Source organism: Diadema antillarum, unplaced genomic scaffold, assembly GCF_040938485.1.
Source record: "Diadema antillarum isolate AM-2024a unplaced genomic scaffold, OU_Dant_1.0 seq00001143_RagTag, whole genome shotgun sequence".
NCBI classification, from domain to species: domain Eukaryota; kingdom Metazoa; phylum Echinodermata; class Echinoidea; order Diadematoida; family Diadematidae; genus Diadema; species Diadema antillarum.
In genome coordinates, this window is record NW_027271955.1 from 444,160 (window position 1) to 469,678 (window position 25,519).

At 38.5% G+C, this 25,519-nt stretch overlaps 1 protein-coding gene across 2 annotated transcripts in view; it reads right to left on the reverse strand.

Moving 5' to 3' along the window:
• Nucleotides 1-25,519, reverse strand: part of LOC139744167 (ribosomal protein S6 kinase-related protein-like) — a 123,811-nt gene that overhangs the window by 24,812 nt on the left and 73,480 nt on the right. The window contains exon 5 of one of the 2 annotated variants that reach the window (XM_071654621.1): nt 2,664-2,736. In XM_071654621.1, the coding sequence (XP_071510722.1) occupies nt 2,664-2,736 (73 nt within the window). Of the gene's footprint in view, nt 1-2,663; nt 2,740-25,519 lie in introns of both variants that reach the window. The other variant, XM_071654620.1, reaches the window with a different exon arrangement.

The window sequence follows — 25,519 nt, forward strand, 5'->3', positions numbered from 1 at the left end:
CCATGGATCATGCAAATTTGGATATCGTAAAACATGTGTGACATATCACTTAGGACAAGAGACATTTGACAATGAAGCCATGCTCACATCCACACGTGCAAGGTAGGCCTATTTTGCCCTTGTTAATCCACAGACCACATATAAACTGTGGGTGTGAATTCATACCGACAGTACTTTTGTGATTTCAGGCTTGAATGTTTGTCTGTATCTATTAACTATCCCTACTTACATCTATATTTTCATATCTATATCAATATTCCTTTTTATCTATACACATGACTGTGGGAATGTTTCTCTGATTGACTACATTGGGCTTAAAGTGAAATGGGGAGTGTTTGCACTGTTTATGACCTTTTTGTCTCCAAAAGGTATTAAGATATTTCCTCTGATCAGTCTGACATGGGACTTGGATCATTTCTTGACTGTAACGGAGTATGTCAGTCGGAAATGGAACACAAGACCAGGAGGAAAAGATATGAGAAAGGTGCATTCTCAACATCCAAAGAAAAATCCTCTACACAAACATTACTTGAATGATCTACATAATGTATTTCTGAGATGCAGCCATGTGACATACAGGGTTGATAGAGGTGGTAAACTTGACATCAACTCTTATGAACCTGGGGTCTGTTTCATGAACTCATCATATCAAAGTCTTTAAATAAATCTTGGAAAGGCCAAAGGCACTCATACGTAGCATTGTTGGACTTTCAAAGAAAAGTAAAATCCACTTCATGAAGTCTCTCAAAGGTGTGTCTTGTGAGCGAAAAGTCTCTGAAGAATTTCATGAAACAGACCCCTGGTAGTATAATTTGTGTGCATGTGACAAAAGACATTCAACAAACATCAACCTTCTTCCCATAATCCAGTTCCACCCTCCTACGTGTCCCCCCCCCCCCCCCCCCCCCCATTATGAACCAAGACTTTGGGAACAAAGTACGAGTGTACAGCCAGGAAGAGGCTCATTTTCTTGTTTGTTGCGTTGTTTTGCAATATGCTACGAAATCGGATCAAGTGATAGGAAGTCCCTGGTTTCCTTGTATCACACAAAATGGCAGACTCTGGATAATTCACTACAAACACGAGACTGTTATGTTTCATGTGTGTTTCACATGTGGCAATGCACATGGTGTGCACGAGCGAATGCATGTTCCAAATGTGATTATGTACTCAAACATGCTCGGAGCTGGAATGCACACCAGCGAAAAATAGCTATCCATGAAACTCAAGACAGTTGGTGATGTGATCCAGGTAACGTTGGAGTGGATAAAACCACATACAATGACTAGAGTGACAGAGACTCCAACTCTCCAGTTTTCGACGGGAGATCTCCCGCCGAAAACCCTGTTTTGCAAAATCTCCTGTTCTCCCGCTGGAGATTTGATTTTTCCCGCCCTGGCTCTGTGTCTCTCGGTGGAGAGGATCACTACTTATTGCTATCGTATGTTGAAAAAATAAGCCTTAGATAGCACCAGAGAACATCTAGAACCCTAGGAACTTCGCGCTTTCGCACACATCAACTTGGAGTCTCCCGTTTGCTAGGGGTTTCGGGCGGGAGAATCTCCAGATCAGAAGGTGCTTAGGGTTGGAGTCTCTGGAGTGATTCAACAGCTGCCAAGGCGATTGGGATGCATCTGCTTCTCATGCAATCACTATGTGCTTTACATTTCCATGAAGGTCACTGACCATGACCACTGTCTATGGATTGACATTCAACCCTTTGCACACAAGGGAACTTTCTGTCCACTTTCTCTCTATCAATTACACCCAATAACATTATCATTGGGCTTACCTAATGACATTCCTGACAAAAAAAAAAAATATATATTATCTTAATTTGATGGCCACTGACCTTGAACTTTGACCTTTCACTCTGTCATTACAGCCAACTGACATTTCGTGCATTTCTAACATTCCTTCCAAATCATATTACCAATGGAAAGTCTAAGCTAAAGGTATGGCAAGAAAATACAATTTTTTACCAAAGTACAAAGACCTTTGACTCTGACCTTCTATTATTATCATGTTCATAAAAATAGCTTATTTCTACTATGTCAGCTAACCTACATTAATAAATTAATTAATAGCTGAAGTTACTCCTGATAATGACAGTTTTGGCAAAACTACATTGACCTTTGACCTTGACCTTTCACCACTAATAATTGTCTTTCTATAGTATTTTTACCCTAAATGACCAGATTATATCACAACTGGACATTTCTACATGAAATACAGGTAAAAAAAATACAGAAATCTATAGTAACCTTTGAGCTTTGACCCTAAGAAAGTACACTGACCTCCTTTTTTTTTTAAAATCATGATAATGAGATTTGGGTTGAATGGACAAAGAAAGGGATGGACGGACAACATGAAAACATTATCCCTCCATCACCCTTCTACGGTGGGCATTAAAATCAGGTCTACAGTGTTGCATACTGATGTGGTGTACATTGACAGGACCAATGCTCTAATAGGTCTTTTTGTATTACTTCTGGTTTTTGTGCAAACAGCTGTGTATGGAAATAACAACAACAGCACACTATAAAACAAAACAAAAGAATTCAAACTCAACTATGGATCTCTCTCTTCATGAAGGGAAATATACACACATTTTGTGTGAGCTTAACACAGCAACATCTAGTGTCACACTCCAACTCACTCACCTATGTGTAGGTTGATCTTGCTCTGCCATGACTTGTAGATCTGGATGATGAAAGGATGATGGCTGACCACCGCCTGCTGTGAATAGAGAGGATAGAAAGGGGGGGGGGGGGGGGAGAGGAGAAGGGGGGGGGGGAGAAGAAAGAGAACACACTCCAGGTTAAAGGCAGTCAACAAATGCATGTGCCAGCCCAATTGTCATTAGCTCGCACATACAAAAGAAATACAATTATCTACAAACTAAACTTCAGTAATTGTGCCAGGTATGTTGTTTGCCTTTACTCATAGATCCCTATCAAATCTATATGTAATGTTTCTTTTCAGAGGACATTCTGAATAGCTATAGATCTTGATGAATCTCACAATCTGATGCACTTTATTAGGAAAAGATTCCCTCGGAGTTGTTTGAATTATTTTAAACTGTATCATGTCTCAAAGTTGGCTAAGAAGACAAATTATGCCTTGTCTGTATGCAACTTTGCATCCATGATTTTTTGTTCCTGTTTGGCATCCCCTCAGGGATCTTGCCAGAAAAAAGAAAAACAACAACAAGCAATATATTGACAGAGACAGAGTGATATTACAAGATTTTTATTCCCCCCCCCCCCCACCATTGTATGGAACAGCTCAAGAATAATGCAAAGAAATTCTTTCCAAACGAAAACTGATATATTTCACAGAAGAAAAAAAAAAATCTCCTTAGAAAACGATATTGAAATGTGATGCATCTTGGACCAAAAATACCCCAGAGGAATTTTTTTTTCCTTTTTTTTTTAGACAGAGATCGCTGCGGCCGCCAAAATGATTGTATTCATGCAATCATATCCCAGATGATGCATTTCCATCCATCGTAACAAGAAACATGACATGCATCTTTAAAGGCATCTTCTGGCATTGGCATAGAATGATCAAATACAAGAGGTGGATGGGGAGGGGGGGGGGGGCTGGAAGAGTAAAAAAAATTGATAGCAAGTCTCACATTCATCTGGCAGAGTGGAAGTACATGTCTTTGATGGCATGGGAATACCAACGAGCCACTAATGCATCACGTTTACTTTCCAACCCATATGATGCGTGAAACTCGTCACTTTCTAAAAAGATTATCGGAGCATTGCATTTAAAAAAATCCATGACCTCTTTTGTTTTTGCTTAAGTGAAATATGTGCACGATTACAGAAATCTTCCATACTCAGTCGAGTACAAGGAATTTTTGTCTAGAATCTTAACTACCAACACATTACAAGAAAGAAAATAAATTCATGACCATATCTTATGGTAGACATGATAACAGCATGTCTTATTTTTAATGGTAATACCACATGGTGCAAAATGATGTTCCTATATAGGATATGGACTGGTGATTAGAAAGAAGGTAACTGGAAGCACTGGCTTACGTGAAGTGACCCATTTCAAATTAAACCATCAAGACGTGGAGGAATCTTGCTATAAAAATGATCATTTTGTCATTATCGAAATTGGCAACTCTGAATTCTACTGTATATTCTACACTGGAAAGAGATTAATTGGAACTGGTTCAATTCATTAACTTTGTTCAAACAAATGAATACAAAAATAATTGCCAATTAAGGAAGGGCATAAAAATTTTGATCTTTTTTGTTGCCAATTCAAGAATCAGTTATGAATTGAGGATCAAGCATCTTTTGAAAATTCTGCCAAAAATACCTCAACAATTATGGAGTACAAAGGATTGAAATGAGAGAACATTCATTTTGTATATTTGGATATTTTCAATATTTTTAATTTCACTTTGCTTCATGTTCATCTCATTTTATCATGTCTACCTCTGTGCGAGCAAAAAAACAAAAAGAAACAATACAAACAAACACAAACAAATCCTCCATCCCAAAATGATCGTGATCACGGTTTCACTGTTTGTTTTCCTTTTTCTTTATTTAAATCACCCTTCAACATCCTTGCAGAATACTAATAATCACTGTGGTTCCATTTTTCTTTCTTTCACATGTCTTGAAAACCCAAGTTTGTAGCTTGCCCTCAAGCCTACTGGACAGCCCCTCTTTTGCATTCTGCGAGAGGGAGAGAGAGCGGGAGGTTGACTTCAAATTGGACTGAACGATAAGTGCGCTTTGAGGACAAACCAGAAATGAAAAGGAGATGTGGGCAGAAAGCATGGCTACCTTGACCACTGCATCCCCTGCAAATGGTAAGGGAGGGGACGGCTGCAAATATGACTTCAATCCAAAATGAGGGAAGGGTGTGGCTTAAAGGACAAGTTCACCTTCATAAACATAAGGATTGAGAGAATGCAACAATATTAGTAGAACACATCAGTGAAAGTTTGAGGAAAATTGGACAATCGATGCAAAAGTTATGAATTTTTAAAATTTTTGTGTTGGAACCGCTGGATGAGGAGACTACTACAGCTTGTGAGTCATATGCGTACAACAGTATAAAGAAAATGTAAAAGAAAATTCAACATATTTTCACTTTTTTCGCATAATAAAAGAGCTCTTGACTTGCCTCTTTCTAAAGGCAGGGGGAATAATATTGCCCATAACATTTGTCGGTAACGAGTCAGGGGAATGTGTACTTTTTTCAAAAGATGGCATTTTGTGAAATTCTCTTTATATTTTCCTTATATTGTTGTACGCATGTGACATCTAAGTTATTCATACACTGCAGTAGTCTTCTCATCCAGCGGTTACTGCACAAAAACTTCAAAAATTCATAACTTTTGAACGGATTGTCTGATTTTCCTCAAACTTTCAATGATGTGTTTTACTAATATTGCTACATTCTCTCAATCCTTATGTTTATGAAGGTGAACTTGTCCTTTAAACTGCTATCAAAATTGTATCTCTTAATTTCAATGGCACCCATTAAACACTTAAATTTGCTCTACACATTATAATAATGCAGATGATTCTGATTCTTGTAAGTTTTGTTTTGTTTCGCTTTGTTTTCTTTTTAAACTGTTGCTGTTCAAAAGCTTCTGTTTAATGCTGTGTTCAGTACTTTTGCACATTTTGTGAGTACATGTAGTGTAAAATATAATGTATGTGCAATCAACAGGATTGGATGCATGCCATGAGAAATCCTAAACAAAGTCCTCTAGCAAAGTTGTCCAGATGCCCCTGGAGGCACTAGGCTTCTAAAAACCTGCCAGGCATTTGTCATCTGCATTCAGCAATCCGTTCAAACTTGACTTAATAGTAGATAATATCTGCTTATATACCATCTTCCTAAGCTAGAATAGGCAGCCAGGATATATATATATATATATTTGTACCTCATTATATTACCATCCAAATAGTGGATTAGCAATCCCACTCAGGTGTAGCAATGTGCCTCAGTCCAACAGGAAGGACTTGGTCACACTACCGGGATAAGGTAATCTCCATTCATTACTAATTTGCATCCTGACATCCATGCAGTCCAGTGTGTGTGCCAATCGGCGAAGAAAACATAGCAAGGGCTATTAATATGAAGACAAGGTCAGCCAACCATATACAGTGAAACAGACAGACAGACACATACATGATGACAAACACATGTATACATTATAAGCCTGTGAGTATGTGTGAGAAACCAACTAACTCCTTGTACACCTCTCCCTGCATGGTAGACCAACACTCATACAAATTACCAAGAGCATAAACAGTTCAATGTTAATCATTCCTTTCCCGGAGGAAAAAAAAAGTAACCCAACAAAACAAACAAATAATAACGGGAAGGACCCATACGCAACTCCAGGGACAAAACCTATCAGAGAAAATTGGACAGAATGTGGAAAGTGGTTGCTATTCCGTAGCACAATATTTAAGCAGACCATGGACTGCGCTAATGGAGTACTTTCCCGTCGCACAGAGCATCTTATGCTCGAACATGGACCCACGACAGAAATGGATAGTTCGCTGTCTCGCTTCTCTCCGCGCCTGCCGAATACAGCAATTAAAAGTCCTCCTCTTCCACTAATTGTCTGCCACAATGCAAACAGATGCTTCCCTCATTTTTTCCTCCTGAAGTGCTTTCTCCAAACAGCCGCAGGCTTTTATTTTGAGTAATTCGTCCAAACATTGAAAAGAGAGAGAGAAGAGAAAAGAAAAAGCCCTCTTTAAAGATGAGACTATGGTAGAAAGCATGGGAGGGAGGGAGAAAGGCAGGGCTGCGTCACAGAGAGATGAACAAAAAAGTTTGTTATCATGTTTTTGCTTTGTGATAGGACACTGAGGTAGGTGCCGAATGTTAGCTGAATTCAACGGGAATAAAATGAACTACGAGTCTTTAATTTCTGTGTCTTTGCCTTGTGTGATGTCACTATTCCTAAGGGTTTGGTCTTGCCACTGGCAGTGAATTTTTGGGATCATATCACTGTTCAGCACTTATAAATAGGGAGCTTTAGATTTTAGACGCGCAGACGTTCAAAAGAAAAAAACATGATCTGAGCGTGCGCAGTGGCGCACGTAAAGTCAATCTAGTTTTAGCTTGCGTCGCCTGAGTTTTTCACTACGCGTACTGGGCTATTTTCACGTCCGCACAGTTTGCGATGTAGAGAGCTTCTTCATGCACTGATCATATGGGGGCGCGATTTTATTTTTGATACGTTGCGTCCCAGCGTAATCTAAAGCTACTTTTCCACACGACGCAGGGAGAGGAGAATGTCCAGCGCAAGCGTCAGCTCAAACGTCCGCGCATCAAAATCTAAAGCTCCCTAGTGTTGTATGAAGGCCACTAAACAATGTACGTTAATATTGTCACTGCAATGTTTATGTTTTTTTTCCCCCTTTGTCATGCCCACTTTTAAAATCTGACTTTTCTGATGTTGTAGAGATGTATCATTATTGAAGTTCCTAAAATGATATCCTTGCACCATGGCAAAATATTCACCTTTTGCAGGAAAAAAATCCTCTTGTCGAGCATAAATTTGAATAATACACTATTTCTGCTGATAGGTTCCAAGAAGAACATAGTAGATGCTACAATGTAATGACTGAGAAATGAGAGCAAAAATAGGAAACAGTTTATCATCTCAGAAGTAAGTTAAATCATGCGATATTCTCAGCTGTTGATAGCATTTATATATGAATCAATATAATCATTATATGTATTTTTTTTTTAAAGTATTTAAGAATGTATACTACAGTTCGACCTCGATTATCCGGCCATGTCCGGACCGGCGCTCATCCGGATAAGCGAATTGGCCGGATATGGGAGACACAATGTTAATGTATATAGCTGCCGTCCAAGCTGCCGTCCCAGTACACTTGCAGCTAGGCAGGTAGCGTACCCCGCAACGGTGGAGTACCCCGCAACGGTGGAGTAATCTATGCTAGCCTGCGCAAAATTGTAGTCCCTTCTTCACAAAAATAAATTACATCTTTATGTGGAAATCATACATGTTTTACCTCATTAGATATTGAGAAACCTATCATGCACATCTTATGAAATTAGTGAAATAGATCCATGAAAAGATGTTAAAGTCACTGTTTTTTCTCAATTTTTGGATGCAAAAAAAAAGGTCCTTCACTGCGTGAACACGTCAGGATAATAGAGATTTCTGGATAAAAGGAGGCCGGATAATCAAGGTCGAAGTGTATATAACAATGGCAAAAGAATGAAAATGATTATTTCAAAGCTTAATACTATAGTCTCATACTGTGTTAATTAATTCCCTGGTCCTCCTTTTCTTTGTCATTTGCCTTCTTGACAAGATGAACATTGTTTGTTTATTTCTTTGTTTCTTAGTTTTGGTGAGTTTGCCTGAAAAAAAAAAATGTTCAAGATTCTGAAGAGATACTCTAAGCTGGGCTAACAAACGGTCTTGCTAAATCTGCAAGGAATGAATGTGGATGCGGTCACCATTAATCGGTGAGTTTTTGCCCTTTCTCAGATCCCTGCTTTCTTCAAATCTGTAAATTTCTCACAGATTTTTTCTGTCAAGGCCAAGCCACAGTGGCTGGACTGGATGATTTTATTCAGGTGGAAAGCAAAACAGCAATAACAAAAAGAAAGGTCAATGAGTAAATGTTTTGGAAAAAAGGAAAAGAAAAGAAAAAAAAGAGAAGAGAGAAAATGCTCAGGAAATTGCCAAGAAAGTGGCTGTCCAAAGTTATTGATTTTTGCACTTTCTTTACTGCTTTACTTTCCAGCGGTCAAGCAAGACTTGAATAATGCAACGTACTAAGGACAGCTGATTGAGGTCAAGGTAAGCTGTCCAGGTCCATTCCCAGGGTGAGAAATTACAATCTATCACCGCCACGAAGTGTGACATAGAATAGGAAAAGAATGCAGAAAAGGCATACACAGAATACACAGTATTCACTTGACAAGACATGACATGACAATTAAGAATGTAAACCCACATGATTAGTTTTGTGTACAACAGAAAAAAGAATGAAAGATATATACAATAAAACAATGAAAAAAGAAACAACAACATGGAAAATAAGCCCAAAACAAGAAAGGAAAGAAAGGTCATACTTTTGTGGTATATGATAGCATGTAAAATTGTGAAACAAATGTGTCACTGCAGATGACACAAGACGGTTGGCCTTTACATGATGCATAATTGGTACTAAAAAAAAAAACAATCAAAATCTGTCAATTCATAATAGTAATTGGCAGTTGCAGGGATATGAAAACAGAGCTGTGTTGTCATCCAGTCTGCAAAGGATTATGCTTGATTATTTTAACCTTGTCATGCACACATTGGTCCTGCATTATTATTTTTCTTTTTTATCAGAAACTCATAACAATGTAGCAGTGCTGAATATTATCACTACAAATAGTAACATGGCAATCAGCCCCTGTAATTGCCAACTGCTGACAGAAAACTCACTGAAAATTACATGCAATGATAACATTACGTGGCAGCATTCATTAAGCCTGAAATATGCCATCAGGCACATCCGCAGTAGATGTTAACCTACCACACAGTGTGTTAGCCCCATAACTACCGAGTCCTTTTCAGGTTGCAAGATAATTGTTTATAACTCAAAGAGACAAAATAAAACATTGAACTTTTTGTGATGGCTCATTTTACAGAATCAAAATAAAATAAAAATGTCTTTGAAATCATCCTTCCTAAAACACCAAACCTACAGATATGATAAAAAAAAGACAAGTGCTATTTCATGCCAAAGACAAATTCATAAAACAAATAATGCCTCATGCAAGGTAGGGCATGGGAATAGAGGAGTTACATTAGCTGGTATACAGACATGCTGATTTGGACACTTTGTTGCTCTCGGCAACACTATAGGTGTTTATATTTCAGTATGTGGAGTGAAAGTCACATTGATAGCCAATCGGTCTGTGTCCAGTGTTTAGAATGACTGCCTCCACAACACCTCCGATGTCTTACTCCAAAAAGGAGAATGGAAAATGTCATTTTCAGCCAGGCACTATCTGAGAGAGGTATGCGGCGCGTTGAAAAAGGGAGATGCCATCAACAATCCCCATTTTCAATTTCGTTCAATTTCCGCATGGCATTGGGCGAAGCACCGGAAAATTGAATTTGTTACGATCATCACAGTTGCGAGCATTTCAGACCAACTGCCTGAGTTGAGACAGCACAAGCACACGCACTATTGAAGGTGCAACGAACACTGCAATTTCCACCGCTATTGTCAAAACTAGACCCCTCTGCTCCCCACGGAAATGTCAATTATGTTTCAGTTGTAATGTGAGACTATCTCATATGTTAGGATGTTTGGATAAGTTAGGATGTCACTATGGTTACCGATATGCATCCCACTTTGGGAGAAAATGAAGGCCTAGTATTTTCTGGTCCTCATGAAATGTCACTATATGAGTGTACAACTCCTTATGGTTGATTTACTCACTATTAGGGTGGCCTCGTATTTGGGTGGCCTCGGAAAACTTGACAGGAGTTTTGAAACAAAAGAGGCTAATGGTTGATTCAAAACAACACACCCTCTAACTAAAATATATTTGTAAGAGTTGCAGTAATCACATGATATTCATACAAATATATGAATGTTTGTTTGTGTGTGTGTGTGTGTGTGTGTGTGTGTGTGTGTGTGTGTGTGTGTGTGTGTGTGTGCGTGTGTGTAGGTGTGGCAGCAATTGTCTAGAAATCCAAGGGGATAACCCTACTGTGAGAGTAGTATCCACTGTAGGACACACAAAGAAATCAACAAACTCTGCTGTTTACCTCACTTGACCTATGGCTCCAATCACTAATATATCATAAAATACATCATCAAAAACATTTCATTTGCTTGTTAAGTATGATGGTATTCAATCTAAAGGTGTTATTCAAATCATTCGTTAGTGAGGTTTCATCAGGATTCACAGCAGGTCTAGCAATCTGCTCTGAGGTGATATCAGAGAGCAGTTTCCTATGTATCTGAAATCTAAAAAGGAGATCTCTGGATGATTTTTTTTTTTAGACTTTCACATTTTAACATAAATATTGGTTACAATGGGTACAGAGTTTCAGAATTTATAGTGACTGGGATGACGAATAAGAATGTTTTCAGAATTTATCACAAATCACAATGAACAAGGATGATGACATGGCAGCTTCATGTAAGAATGGTTGGGTGCTCAAGGAAGCAAAACAAAAGAGTAACCCATGCTTAATTTCTACACAGGTAAACTTGTTAAGCAAGTGGTATTGTAATGGAATTATATTGACACATTACTAGAATATGTGAGTCTCAATCCCTATGTCGCCATCCTTATTCGGAGTATTATGTTTTTGGTTTTTCACAGTATTAATTTATCTGCTCAATGACTACAATAAGTTCCACAAATCAATACATGGCACTATCGATTTATGTACTACATGATGTGAAATCATATGAATCGTCTGTAATGCCCCTACAGGTGATTTCTTTCACACAGCACACAAGGAAGCCCTACAGTGATTAAAGACAACTTTTGCTTATATCAACTGCTATAGATCGCTAACTTAAAACTGATCAACCCAGTCCAATTTTGTGGACGAACAATTCTTGTTCAAGCGGTAAGCAGCCTTCAATATATATATATTTAACCTACATATGTATTTGCATTACCGAACAACACGAGAGTCAATTTTCCGGCTTGTGCTTAATACACCTGAGGTATTTCTACTCGCTGAGAATTATTGTCATTTCTTCCACGTCACGTTGGCAAAGAGTAGGATAAGGAAAAACTGCCTTTGGAATGACGTCCCATATTCGATAACCTGCCTCTGGCAAGTTTAGTACAAATTCACATCACATACAGGAGTTATCCTCAACAGTAATTGCTTTTGCATTCGAACGCTTCTGAAACCAGAACAGCAATAACGCATCCGAGTCCCACCATCATAACACTTTCCCTCTGACCTTTACAGATATGAAAAAAAAAAAGAATTGACAAATTTCAAAGTTATAGCGCTCAGTCGACAGACGCTAAAATGGCCACAAATATTTTGGACAGGTACAAATTTGTTGCTCACAGCAATTTGTAGAGTGCGACCATACCAAATGGCAGCAATATTTGCCGGTGAGGTCACATGACCTTTGTTGTTTTGGACTCATGTAACATTGAGGAATGGCTCATCAAACCACAGTGTGGGTTGTTATATGATAACAAAAAGGTAGAAGATATAAAAAAAATAAAGACATAACAAAGCAAAGTATCTAAATGATTAGAGAGAAGAAATAGATTTTTAAAAAATATGAGTTTCATTGTATCCACTAGTGCAGATGGAGATGAGTTACAGTGAGGCTACCTGGTGATTTGCATGTACATAATTTAGGCTTAAAGAAAGGGAAAAAAACAAGATGAAAGCAACAATTTAGTAAAGAAAGTAGAATTTGTTGTAATCAGTACCATTTTTTCTTAACTTCCTCTGATATTACTTGATTGCAAAGAAGGATGCAAAGCAGGTTATTTGAAGTAGAAAACGTGAGCATCCTTACATCTATGCATTAGATAGAGAGTTTGAATTAAGAAGTCAATCAAGATATGAGAGTTCAGATGTTTTGTCACACAAAGTCAGAGCAGCTTTGCATATTAAAGGGATTGTATAGTATTGGTTGAAGTGAGAATTTAGATTTGTAACTTTTTGTGAGAAACTAGAAACCTACTCAGAAACCGCTTTATGAGATGTAAAAGAGCATATGATTCTAAAAGGAATTCAGAGTTTATTTGATAGAAATTGGTTTTGAAATGGCTGAGATATCCAAAAACAAAGTATAGCAGAGTAATCCTAATAAAAGGTGGAACCCAATTTTTATTAGGATAATTGTTAATATTACTGATTTGGATATCTCAGCTATTTCAAAATCAATTTCCACCACCAAATAAACTTTGAATTCCTCTTAGAATTAAATACTATTTCATAAGACATTTTCCATTGTCTCAAAAGAATCATCTTCAAAGACATTGGAAACCTGAAGCCCCATCTCAACTGAAACTGTACCATCACTTTAAGTAAGTGTTGAAATAAGGAGACCACTGTGGCTATGAGATATAAAACATGTTTTACCTTGCAGTGTCTTGAGAATGGAAAACATCCTGCAAGCTGTAAGCTAATTATTGATATTTAAAGTATAACATGGCAACTATATGGCAACAATTTCTTCTTAGGGATGCTTGAATAGCGATTAGAAATCATGCAGCTGCTGTTACCTGTCCAATGATTAAGCTAAAATGAGGACCGCATGGAAATCATCACCACCAATAGAAATGATGTGAGAGAGAGAGATAAAGATAGCATGCTGACATTTTGGGAAAACAATCGTGGCCAGGATATGGTAGGGGGGTTGATTAACACTCCCCACATCTCTGATATGTCATGCTTTGATGACGATGCAACAATACAGTATCAGCTGATCGGGGGGGGGGGGGGGGGGGACTTTTCCCCCTAGCTATGGAAGGAAGACAGGAAACGGGCAACAAAGGATGCACGGTCAGATTTCAAAGGCCTGCAGGTTTGACGATGGAAACTTTTGTAGGTTGTTGTTGTTGTTTTGTCCCAGGGTCTCAGGTGTGAGAAACTTTTCTACTTTGGGCTCTCTCTCAGGAAGTTGTCTGTGTTTTGTTTTTCTTGGTCTTCCGAGTCACTTTCCCCCCAGTGTGCTAAACTTGGATGACACTTTCCTGCTGTTGTTGCTACGGAGACTGTCTCCTGGGGGATATTGTTCTTTCCAGGCTTTATAAGCAGTCTTGTTTGTGACAAACATTATCACGTGTGTTTCTATATGACTAAGGCACTGAGCCATCTTCAAACTATACCACTGATTTGTAAACGGGTGCTGTTCGTTATTCCGAAGGTTCGTTATTCCGAAGGGTCGTTAATCCGAAACACGCAAATTCCCTATACCTACAGGTTCGTTAATCCGAAAATGAAGAAGGGTTCGTTAATCCGAAAATTTGTGGCGCTATTCCGAAGGTTCGTTATTCCGAAGATTGGTCAATCCGAAAATGAAATTCGGAACAACGAACCTTCGGAATAATGAATCTTAGGAATAAAGAGCCTTCGGAATATCGAACCTTCGGAATAACGAGCTGTAACCTTTGTAAACAGTGGCTACATGACAGCACTACAGTAACTTAGTTGCAGGGGGGGGGGTTATAAGTTAAAAAGACATGTGTTATGCAGCAAGTTAATGACATTCTCACAGGCCTACTGGTTTTGCTAAATAAGGTCCATCTTAGTGCTACATGCATTACTAAGCAGATGAAGTATGTAATCCAGTACCAGTTCAAAACTCAGTATAAAATGTACTTTTGCTCTGTTATAGTATATCTTCAATTTGACATATAGACTGTCACTAGTGTACCTTCATTTTGATTGTACTACATGTGTTATGATGCATACAAATGATTCATACAGTCCTGTTGACACTTTGTTAAATTTTGTTATACCATAATTATTCAAAATGGAATGCAGAAATAAAACTAAATTGCACTTAACTGAGCTCTCCTATAAATTTATGAAATAATATGAATCATGAGATAGATATTATGTATTAGAGTGTGCCATACATGTGATTTCGAAATTCATGAATGCAATTGGGCAAACACATTATTAGGTGATCCGAGTATCCTCTCGGATCACCTTCTGTATCTGTACGGATTCTTTGTTCTTCTTCTTCTTCTTCTTCTTCTTCTTTCTTTATTTCTGGACAAAAGTTGTGTATCTACGTACTCAAAAAGTACTCAGAGTATCAACTTCAAACTCATACCATATATGTATCATGTCCCAAAGACGACAAATCTAATGTATCATTGTGATTGGTCGATCGTGACGTCACTATGACGTCATTATATGAAAACACATTCTCACTCCTATCTCATTAAAGGAATGGAATTTTTCAATGAAATTTACGTCACATATAGTTCAAGTCAAGCGCATTCTACTCATATAATCAAAATTCATATTTTCTCTTAAAACGTGCGCGTACGCGCGCGTTGAAATATTTGTATGCTCAAATCGAGCTCAAATTTTTTTCGCACACGTTTCAGACCATTTGGAGCATTTTTTGAAAAATTGAAAAAATTGGACGGACGCGTACGCGCGCGCGCATATACGCACGTAAAGCTCATATGCAATAGAAATTTCCACTTTTTTTACACAGATCGGATGCCTGAAATGTCAAGGAATATTTCTACCAAGTTTCAAGTCAATCCCACTCAAAATGACGTCATACGGGTCCGTCAAAGTTGAAATTCCGCGCGCGCGTCAATGGCGATATACAGTGCAACAATGCCAAAAAACTGCCAATTTTAAATCCGATTTTACTCGTCAGGATGGACGGTGACCCCCCATTTTCTTTACATATTCTGAATGCTGATGAGTTGTACATGTCATTTCATGGGTTGGCAATGCTGGAAAAATGATTAAAATATATCAAATTTCTTAATAAAGTTAAAAAAGTAAATTTTCAAAATGACGTCATCAAATTTCAAGTTCATTCAAGCATATCTCACTTATTCTTTAGTTGATTTTCGTCCAAATTTCAATATGTTGTAGCTTATTAAATGATCTTTCAGATATATAATAACAACAATTTGATTGGATGACGGCATCACCTCGTAAAAAGGGATTAAAAGTAACATTGTTAAATTTGACCAGTTTACGTGTTATCTCTATGGGAGTGCAGTTTTTCTGGAAATGAAAACTGACATGACTATCTTTATCGAGCACTAGCTCACTTATGCTTCGATGAATTTCTCCCAGATTTTAGTATGTTGTAGCTGAGACTTTGGGCTATCGTTAGTGTGCCCTTCGTTTTTTCATACGGAGTCGGCATCATGCCCGAAAACTTGGTTGAAATTAAAGCTTATCTTCCATGTATTTTCATATTCCTTTCTTTCTGCAACTTTCTTTGCAATAACTCAAGAAAAACAAGCTCTATCAGCCCAATATTTTGCACATGTTTAGTTTATGTCACGTACATTATTTCATAAAATAACAACTACTTGATCGGGCACCTTCTTGGGTATGTAAATTAGGGTCAAAGGTCAAAAATGTTTCATCCTGTATCTTGGTGAATACATGTCTTATCTTTCCCATATTTTGCATACGTAAAGACCATGTTACAAGAATCATTTCACAAAATAACCACTTTTTGCTCAGACGCCATCTTGTCTGTGCAAAGTAGGGTCAAAGGTCATATGTACTTCTTTCTTTATCTTCATTATGACGTGTTATCTCTATGGGAGGGAATTTTTCTAGATGTGAAAATTGACATGATTGTCTTTATTGACGACTAGCTCAATTACCCTTCGGTGAATTTCTTCCAGATTTTAGTATGTTGTAGCCAATGTAATACTCTTTAACTTTTGTGAATCAAAGTTTTAATCGGATGATGTCTTCACCACGTGAAAATGGATATAATGTAACCTTGTCAAATTTAACCAGTTTACGTGTTATCTCTATGGGAGGGAATTTTTCTGGAAATGAAAATTGACATGACGGTCTTTATCGAGCACTACCTCACTTACTCTTCTGTAAATTTCTCCCAGATTTTAATATGTTGTAGCTGAGACTTTGGGCTATCATCAGTGATTCTCCATTTTTTCATACGATGCCGAGATCACGTCAAAAAACTTGGTTGACATCAAACTTATCTTCGATGTATTGAGATATTTCTTTCTCTCTGCAACTTTCTTTGCAATAACTCAAGAAAAACAGCCCCTATCATCCCCATATTTGGCACATGTTTAGTTTATGTCACGTACATTATTTCATAAAATGACAACTACTTGATCAGACACCATCTTGGGTATGTAAATTAGGGTCAAAGGTCATAAATGTTTTAACCTGTATCTTGGTGAATACATGTCCTATCTTTCCCATATTTTGCACACGCAAAGGCCATGTTACAAGAATCATTTCACAAAATAACCACTTTTTGCTCAGATGCCATCTTGGCTGTGCAAAGTTGGGTCAATGGTCAAATACACTTCATTCTGTATCTTCGTTATAGTGTATACCGAATTTGGTAACAAAGATAGCAGACCTGACTCTCTTTTCTAAATGAGAATCCAAATATCACACGTCCAATGTCTCTAAACACAGATGAAACCTATATGGTCATGCCTATTGCGATCAGGACTCGAATCATTGTTTTAAAAAAAATCGGATCACCTAATTTGTCAGTCTTGACAAATTCCAAGTCTAGTTAAATTTGCGACCGTATCTCGCTTGTATAGGAAAAGTATGCTGTGTTTGACAAACATGAGCATATTATCACACATTTTGTGTTTAGGTCTGAGTAGTTACTTGAGCGATATTTGACATTCATTCCTTAATTAGCATTATACTAAAAACTGGAACAAGCACACAGAAAGTTGACGAGGCACTAAAACACAAATTTTGGGCTAAAACCTTCAACGAATTAAAGGAAACTAAACACGGTGCCTGATCCCTGGTTGAAGAACCTCACGGCTTAAAGGGATTGTATAGTTCTGGTTGAGACCTAATCTCAGGTTTCTAACATTTATTGGTGAGATAATGAGAAAACTCTTATGAAATATGAAAGAGCATGTAATTCTATGAGGAACTCAACGTTTATTTGATGAAAATTGGTTTTGAAATGGCTGAGATATCCAAAAAAGAGCGATTCTTATAAAGTGTGGGACCCACACTTTATTACAATCGCTTAGTTTTACTTTGTGTTTGGATGTTTCAGTCATTCCAAACCCGATTTTCATCAAATAAACTTTGAATTCCTCTAAGAATAGTATGCTCTGTACTTTATCATGAGTGTTTTCATGGCATCTCGCAAAAATTTAAAAGCCCAATTCTCATCTCTACCAATACTGTACCATCCCTTTAACCCCTTGAAGACTAGTCAAAAGTATTTACAGGCTGGGGTAAATGGGAATAAACTTTGTCAGCTGTCAAGAGGTTAATAATGCTTCTTCTCCTGCAAACAACAAACAACTCAGATATATACAAACAAGCCAAGAAGACTTAAAATGATGTCAGGATGATCAAAAAAATAAATAAAAAAGTGCATCACACCCTAAAGAACGAGCCATGACACTTCTCCAGGCTCACGCCTTCGCTTCCCAACCCTGGAAAACTTTCTACCACTCCAAAACATTTCACTCTCTGACAGTTCGAAGAGGAAGTCCTCTGCGTGCCCGGCAAATATTTACTGTGAAAGCTGAGATAGAGAAGAAATGGTGAGAGGCTGGCAGACCTAGCCTCCCCCTCATTTAATAATTAACAGCCAGGGAAACTTGATCCATTCTCTCTGAAAGGATGGACTGGGGTATCTCTTGTGAAAAAAAAAAAGAGAGATGTGTTAGCATAGTGAGACTCTAAGCACCAACAGCTAACAGAGGTGGGTTGTGTTGCGGAGAGACAGCTGATCGGATCAGTAAAAAAAAGAAAGAATATAATGCCACATAGGGGAAAGGAAAGTGGGCGACGGAGTTGTGCTTTTATACCAGATGAAAAGTCGAAGGTCTTGAAGAAGGAGTTAATATCACATTGACAGGCATTTTGAACAAAGATAGTGACAGAAGAAGGCAGAGTGACAATCGGTGAAAGTTTGAGCAAAATCTGACAGGTTCTTGGAAAGTATTTGTCATTTAACTTGGTATGCCATGTTGTTTCGGGCACAAAAAAGTGGCAAAGCTTGTTTTTTTTTTTGTACTCAAACACAAACATATGCATACACACAGTAGCATAAAACCACTAACACATGGAAGGTCCTGAATTTGATGATGACATCTACTTCCATTGCATGAAGCCAATGCGATTACATAATATCCTTGATTAATCTGGAGGAGATTTGGGGAGAAATTAGTAATTTAGGAAGCTTCAACAGGTGTGGGAAGTTATGCACTAATCATGCCACTACTATGCTAATGATTTCACAGTCATGTGAAAAAGATTGTTTTGAATTTGAAGATGACATCAACTTCATTTGCATGAGTGTAGGTGATTACATAACATCCTCGATTAATCGGGAGGAGATACGAGGAGAAATCAAGTAATTTGGGAAGCTTCAATAAATGTGGCAATTCATGCACTAATCATGTGGCTACTATGCTAATGACTTCACAGTCATCAGTGAAAAAGATTGCTTTTCCTCTATTGAGAAATAATGTTTGCAAAAGTGTCATGTCATTTGAGTATCTAAGGGCATTTGTCATTTCTTTCTTGTAATTATGAAGCCTTTGATCACAACAATCTCAACATCCCAGTCACAATATAGCAGTATTAGATTTTTAAAAACGTAAAAATTACCATCATCTACAGAAAAGGCATCGTCACGATATATGTCTTCGCCAAGTAGAACCAACCTCTAGCATCAGAGATTGAGGATATTTAAGGATAAGTTTAACGTACATGCTAATCTAATAATTGTCACTGAATGAAGTTTCAAAGAAAGAAGGGGGTGGGCTACCTCGAAGACACGCTTAGAAGGTGACTTTCTCTGATCGAAGTTGACAGGCATAAACAAGAGGCGGATAAAGACACAAAGAGCGAGAACGAGAACGAGAGAAAGAGAGGTAGATAGAAAGGGGGAGTGAAAGAGTAGGAAGAAGAGGAGGAGGGAGAGAGAGGGAGCAAGTGGATAAAATGGAGACAATTTCATTTATCAGAATCATTCTACAATTCAGAAGCATGAGCCTTGATTGTCGGGAGGGTTAGTCGGCTGAGCTGAGTCACTGAAGGTGAAAAAGACCTTCTTCTGAGCAGGGCGAACGCCGCTCTGCAAATCCACTCTAATTCCTTCCACCGCATCGTCATTGATCTCCAATCGTCTGGGAGATGAGACCAGGGGAAAGCAGCTCTGCCGACACTCTTTACTTCCCCGATCCGCGGGAAAAACTTTTCACCGAATTCGAGAGTGACGCACTCAGGGAGACAAAAGTGCAGTGACGAGTTCACACGGACTTTGGAACATTTGCGCGTTCTATATTCACTTCACTTCACTCACTACTCCTCATGTCGTATCTCTATGTGATTACGACTACGAAGATCAAAGACATGGCAAAGCTCCCTGTATTACAGACCAATGTCGACTGTGAGTACACAGTTGTTACAACAGATGACAGATTCAAAATTCAAGAAAAACTGAGAGTGGTCGTGTCACAAACACGTCTTGGCCAACCTACAACCAGCAGAGATGCTACCTCGAACCATGCATTAGCAACCAGGGCCCCATTTCATAAAAGATGTTAGGATGACAACTCTTGCTGGAATGACAACTTCCCACAGCAAACAACCAATCAGGAAGCTGTATTCTTGTCGTTACCATGACAATTGTCATTCCAGCAAAGAGTTGTCATCAAATCAAATCTTTATGAAATGGGGCCCAGGTTTTCAACTTTGGAATTCCTATCACGACTTGAGAAGCATTCATGCATATTCATGAAGAATAATTCATGAGAATACCGCATTCCATGCCATGTTAACAAACACAATCTCAACCCTTTCCTATGTCTGGGGAGCAAATGTGACCATCTTGGAAAAAGAATAACCTCACAAAAATATAGGCCTAATATCAAAATGCATTACATTGTAAATTATGGGGGATGTGGCAATTGGTCCATCCTAAACTGAATCAAAACTTGACTAATTTGATAAATTAATTTGATATCCTCCATAAACAATTCCTTTGAAAAAAAACTGTGATGCCAAATTGCCTAATACTACTCAAAAAGGATCCAACATGATCGTTGAGGATATGAAAGGAAATCAAATTAAGTTACTTTCTTCACAGTAAAATTGGTCTCAGTTTAATGTTATATTTGACATGAAGTACAAACATGCACACTACCTTCAACATCCCACAATTTTGTCAACAGGGGAGAATTTGGAAAAGAAAAAATTAGCTTTCTTATTCACTACATTGCTAACTCCCAATTATGGCACTTAATACCTTAATCCACAAGTTTTTCATGGTAGCTTGGTCTGATTAGGTTCATTAATTAAATTGATGACTTCCAAAGATGAATCCTTCACTTTTCGCATCAGAAATTTATGAGTCTCTTGCTTCCCCCATTTTGAACATTTAAATCCCCATATTCCTCCCCCTCCCTTCCCTCCCACCCCCCCCCCCCCCCCCGACTCCTCATCAAGCTTTACACCCTGTCTTTTGTGTTACCATGATACATTTTCTCTAATCAAGCAGGCACGCTGAGCCGGAACTCCAAAGCACCAAGCTATGTGGTGCTCCGTTGTGCATCTGCTCAAAGGGTAAGGAGATCACTCCTGATGAAAGAGATACTCTCTGACTCATCCGCGGCACCAATCTCCCGACAGATCATCGCCACAGCAACAGCAAGAGCCCTACCCTCGCTCCTGCCAGAGTGCCAGTTCACATACTGAAGACATCTCCTTTGTGAGCATCATACGATATAGACACATTACCTCTCTGATGACATCCATTTCCAAACAAACACTGCCATGGACCAATCAGTGATTACATATCCCTGGGGAGCACCAAGTAATCAAGTAAAGCCATGCCTACTTCAAGAACCGATCAAAAGCATTATGGGGGAAAGATTTATTTCTTTAAAGATATTCATTTGAAAAGATTGCTCTTACCTAACCACAGGAGTCACCTCAAATCAATTAAAATCTTTAACAATCAAGGATATACCACACTGTAAATGACAATTTCATTAAGTTAGCTTCCAGTCTGACATTTTCTTTGGCACATATGTTGTAAGTCATTCTGAACACAAGAACTTTCAACAGAAACTTGGTAGATATTTCACTCATAAGGATTGCATGTGCACATAGAAGATCACGCCTTTAATGATAAATTATGAAGATTGTCATCACACTGGTACACAGTGAAAAATTGTTGTGATTCCTTATTCACCTGTGTGTGTGTGTGTGTGTGTGCATCTTTGTGACTCTACATCTGCACAGGTACAAATGCGCGATGGGAACAGGAATGGGATTCCCGGAGGAAACAACAGCAGGATATCCATCGCCATGGTTACATGATCTGAAGTTGGGAACGTGATCGCTCTCCAGTTCTAGTAGGCATCCTTCACACACTGTCATTAGAGCTCCCACGTGTCGTTATCAAGGGTGCACAAAGGATTTCCGAGTAACTAGAAGCATGATGGAGTTGGCTGGGGGGGGGGGGGGCAGCTGAGATTGACAATGAGTACATTGCAGTTAAATTGAAAGGGATCCCTCTCAAATACGAGAAAGATTTCAAGCATAAAATCAGATGATCTTCAATAATTACGTCAACAATAATTCATAGGTATGTGTCCAGGGACTTACCTACAGATTCTTCATTTGACCATATGAAGGTCTACCCACATACAAATTAGTCTTTACAAAGGCTCTCTTTAAAGCAGCTTTTTTTATCACTTTATTATCTAAAATGGTTCATGGTTGCAAAAACTATATCAGTCAGGGCCTTGTATTTACAAGGATTTGTACTCACTTATCAATCCATATGATCATATTTCACTGGTTCCACATTCACTGACCAAACTCATAATCAAATCAGAGCTCTTTGTAATACTAGGCCAAGATAAATGAGAGCATGAGAGAATTCGTCAAACACCTAATGCACTTTTGTGACATCTGACACCTAGTACTCAATGACGGCTTTCCTTTAACTCCAGATTACCTGAGAACGAGACTCAAGCCAGTGGGGAGCATCACAGGACATGTGGGGGCGAGTCTTGAAGATGGACTGGATTACAAAGATGGAGGGAAGGGAGGGGAGGGTAAAAAGGAGAGCAAAGAAGTCAAAGCTGCTTTAGTCAACTTTGACATGTTTTAAAGGCATTTCCATACCTACTATCAAAACATGTTTGCAAACACCTCTTTGATTGTGTTTCTCAAGTTGTTGCATTTATCAACTCTGTCGTGAGTCGACAGGGAGGCCTTGTCACTGCACAGCTCCATTGCACAGTTTGATCCGATGAGCGGAGGTCTGTAGTTGGTGGTGGTTGGCGTGGGAAGGTCCGAGCTATAAAGGCATTTCAAAACACTTTGCATTTATCAATCCTACAAAAATACATTTCAGGCTCAAACCCATTTGCCATCGCACTTTTTTTTAAAATTTCAGCGATGCGTTTCTAACCCTATAATAAAAACAGCTTTGCATTTATCACCTAGCCAAAACTCCCTGAAAGTTGTTTGGAAACCTTAATTCTGCACCCGAAGCGACAGTAAATGCATCCTCTGAAGACTTATATTCAATTTACAAATGTCCATCACACAGACATAGTAGCCAGATGTCAATAACAATGCAAATACCAAGATTTACACACACACACAAATCCCTGGTGAGAAAGGGTTAGTAAGAAATGCCCAACTTCTTGGTTGTGAGAGGCTATGTCAGAGTCTGAATGAGTTCAATCTAATTCTTCAGATACAGAGTCACAAACATTTGTTCATCACTGAAGAAGCAATACGCCTACCTAACAAAGCAGCCACCCATTAATAACCCCTTACCGTATGGCAAGGAATAATTCAAGCTACAAGAATATTTACACGCTAAAAAGATAACTGCTGATGCAACACTGTAAATTCTAGAACAAGATCTTCCATAAGTGCTTTCACACTGTTCTCAATGGCTGCTTTGATGAGTTGTCTGGCTACAAAGACATTATGGCCTTTCAAACATCTCTGGGTGGGCCCCAATTCTTACTTCACACCTCGAGGATGACATAGCATCTACTACAGTACAGACAACCTGGCATAAGACGCTCATCAGCTACCCCCACAAGGGTATAAAGCAAAGCAATTTCCGCTCCAAGGACATTTGTGCCATGAGGGTTTTAGCGACCAATTTGACGGCATCCCAGCAGGCATAATGCAGGAAACTGATTTCAAAGCCAGGAGCATGGACAAAACAAAGATGAGACCTTTTGCTTCTCAAGTTTCCCTAGACCTTTATGCAGGGGACTGTGATTCACGACTTTTAGTCATTTCAAACCTCAATGTGAAAATAATTGTGAGACCCTATCCTTCTCAAAGGTCAATATTCTTGGAGTCAGTATAAAATCTTGTCTTGTTTGAGAAGGACTTTGTCCAAAGGAGAACAGTGACTGGAATGACAGTGATGGGAGACTAAACAGTAGAACTACATCAGCGAAAATTTGGGAAAACTTGATAAATGCCGAAATAGGTGTGTAGCCCTGTCGAGATTGGGAGGTTAACGAATAAATCAAGGGTTATTAGCACCTTAAAATAGCCATCCTGGTCATATGGCCATGCTGGCCTTGGTGCGATGTTTGCCATGTTTGTAGGTGCAACTAAGTGTTTGAAGTACACACTCTCTCGGTGTAAACATTTTTGCAATGTTTTCCATCCAAGGTATACTAATAGTACCACATTGCTACAAAAACCCACCACAGCAAAAATTGATTTGCTCCTTACAACATTTAAAGAAAGGAAAAAAAAACTAAATAGGTGGGGTTTTTTTAGGTAATATGCAGGTTCTTTTTTTCTTTCCTTTTCTTTTAATTCCCTGTATCTCTTTCAATGTTATATATTGAGTCCAAGAAATGGTGATGTCCACATGACTATTGCAATTTGTTTGTTTTCTTGTTTCAATCAGAAGCATGAATGATCATGGGGAATGTAACTTTATCAGAACACTTACATTGAAGTAAAGCAAGTGACGGAAATGTGTGCAACACTCTCCTATGAAGAACACAGAATGAAGTATCAACATCATTCTACTCTCTATGGGAGTGATACTACCAGTTGTATCTTCTGGATGACAGCATCATAGATCAGATGGAAGAGGAGTTGGAGGATGCAGCTGTCTGTAAGAGCAAGGCCAGAAGCATGTTGTGCAATTCATCCATCTCACCTGAGGGGGCCCACCCCAGTGTGAGGGATTTCACAGCAATTAAGGAAATCTCAACAATGCATTGGGGTATTTCACTTCAAACTGCTCCTAATGGCACTTGACCTGTCTGTTTCCTGTTGCCATGGAAACGGAGTGCATCTATGGTAATGGGGGAGAGGGAACTGGAGAAACCAAGGAGCCAAGTCATTAAAAGATAAGGTGAAAAACTACATCATCCTTTTTCAACAGGAGGTTATTCTTTGCAGAGACTGAAACTTTATCAAACTCAAGTATCATAATATTGTTCCTGGAAAATAAGAGTACCAGGGTGTGGTTAATGTTCTGTTGTATTTTTTCAACTCTTTGTGACAAATTATATCCAGGTGATTCTGATACACTGTAATGCAACTAAACATGACATTTTCCATGACAGGAAAGCGTTGATGCTCAATCAAACCATTTATCGAGAGCACTATTAAATGAAATGAATAAATTCCACACAGCATGGAACATGCACTGGATGATCTTGGGTTTGGGGAGACTGGTTCCTGGATTCAAATTTTCTGTTTGCTTTTGCTGAGACATGTATACTCAAAAGCTTCACGACATGAGATCAATCACAGAAATCT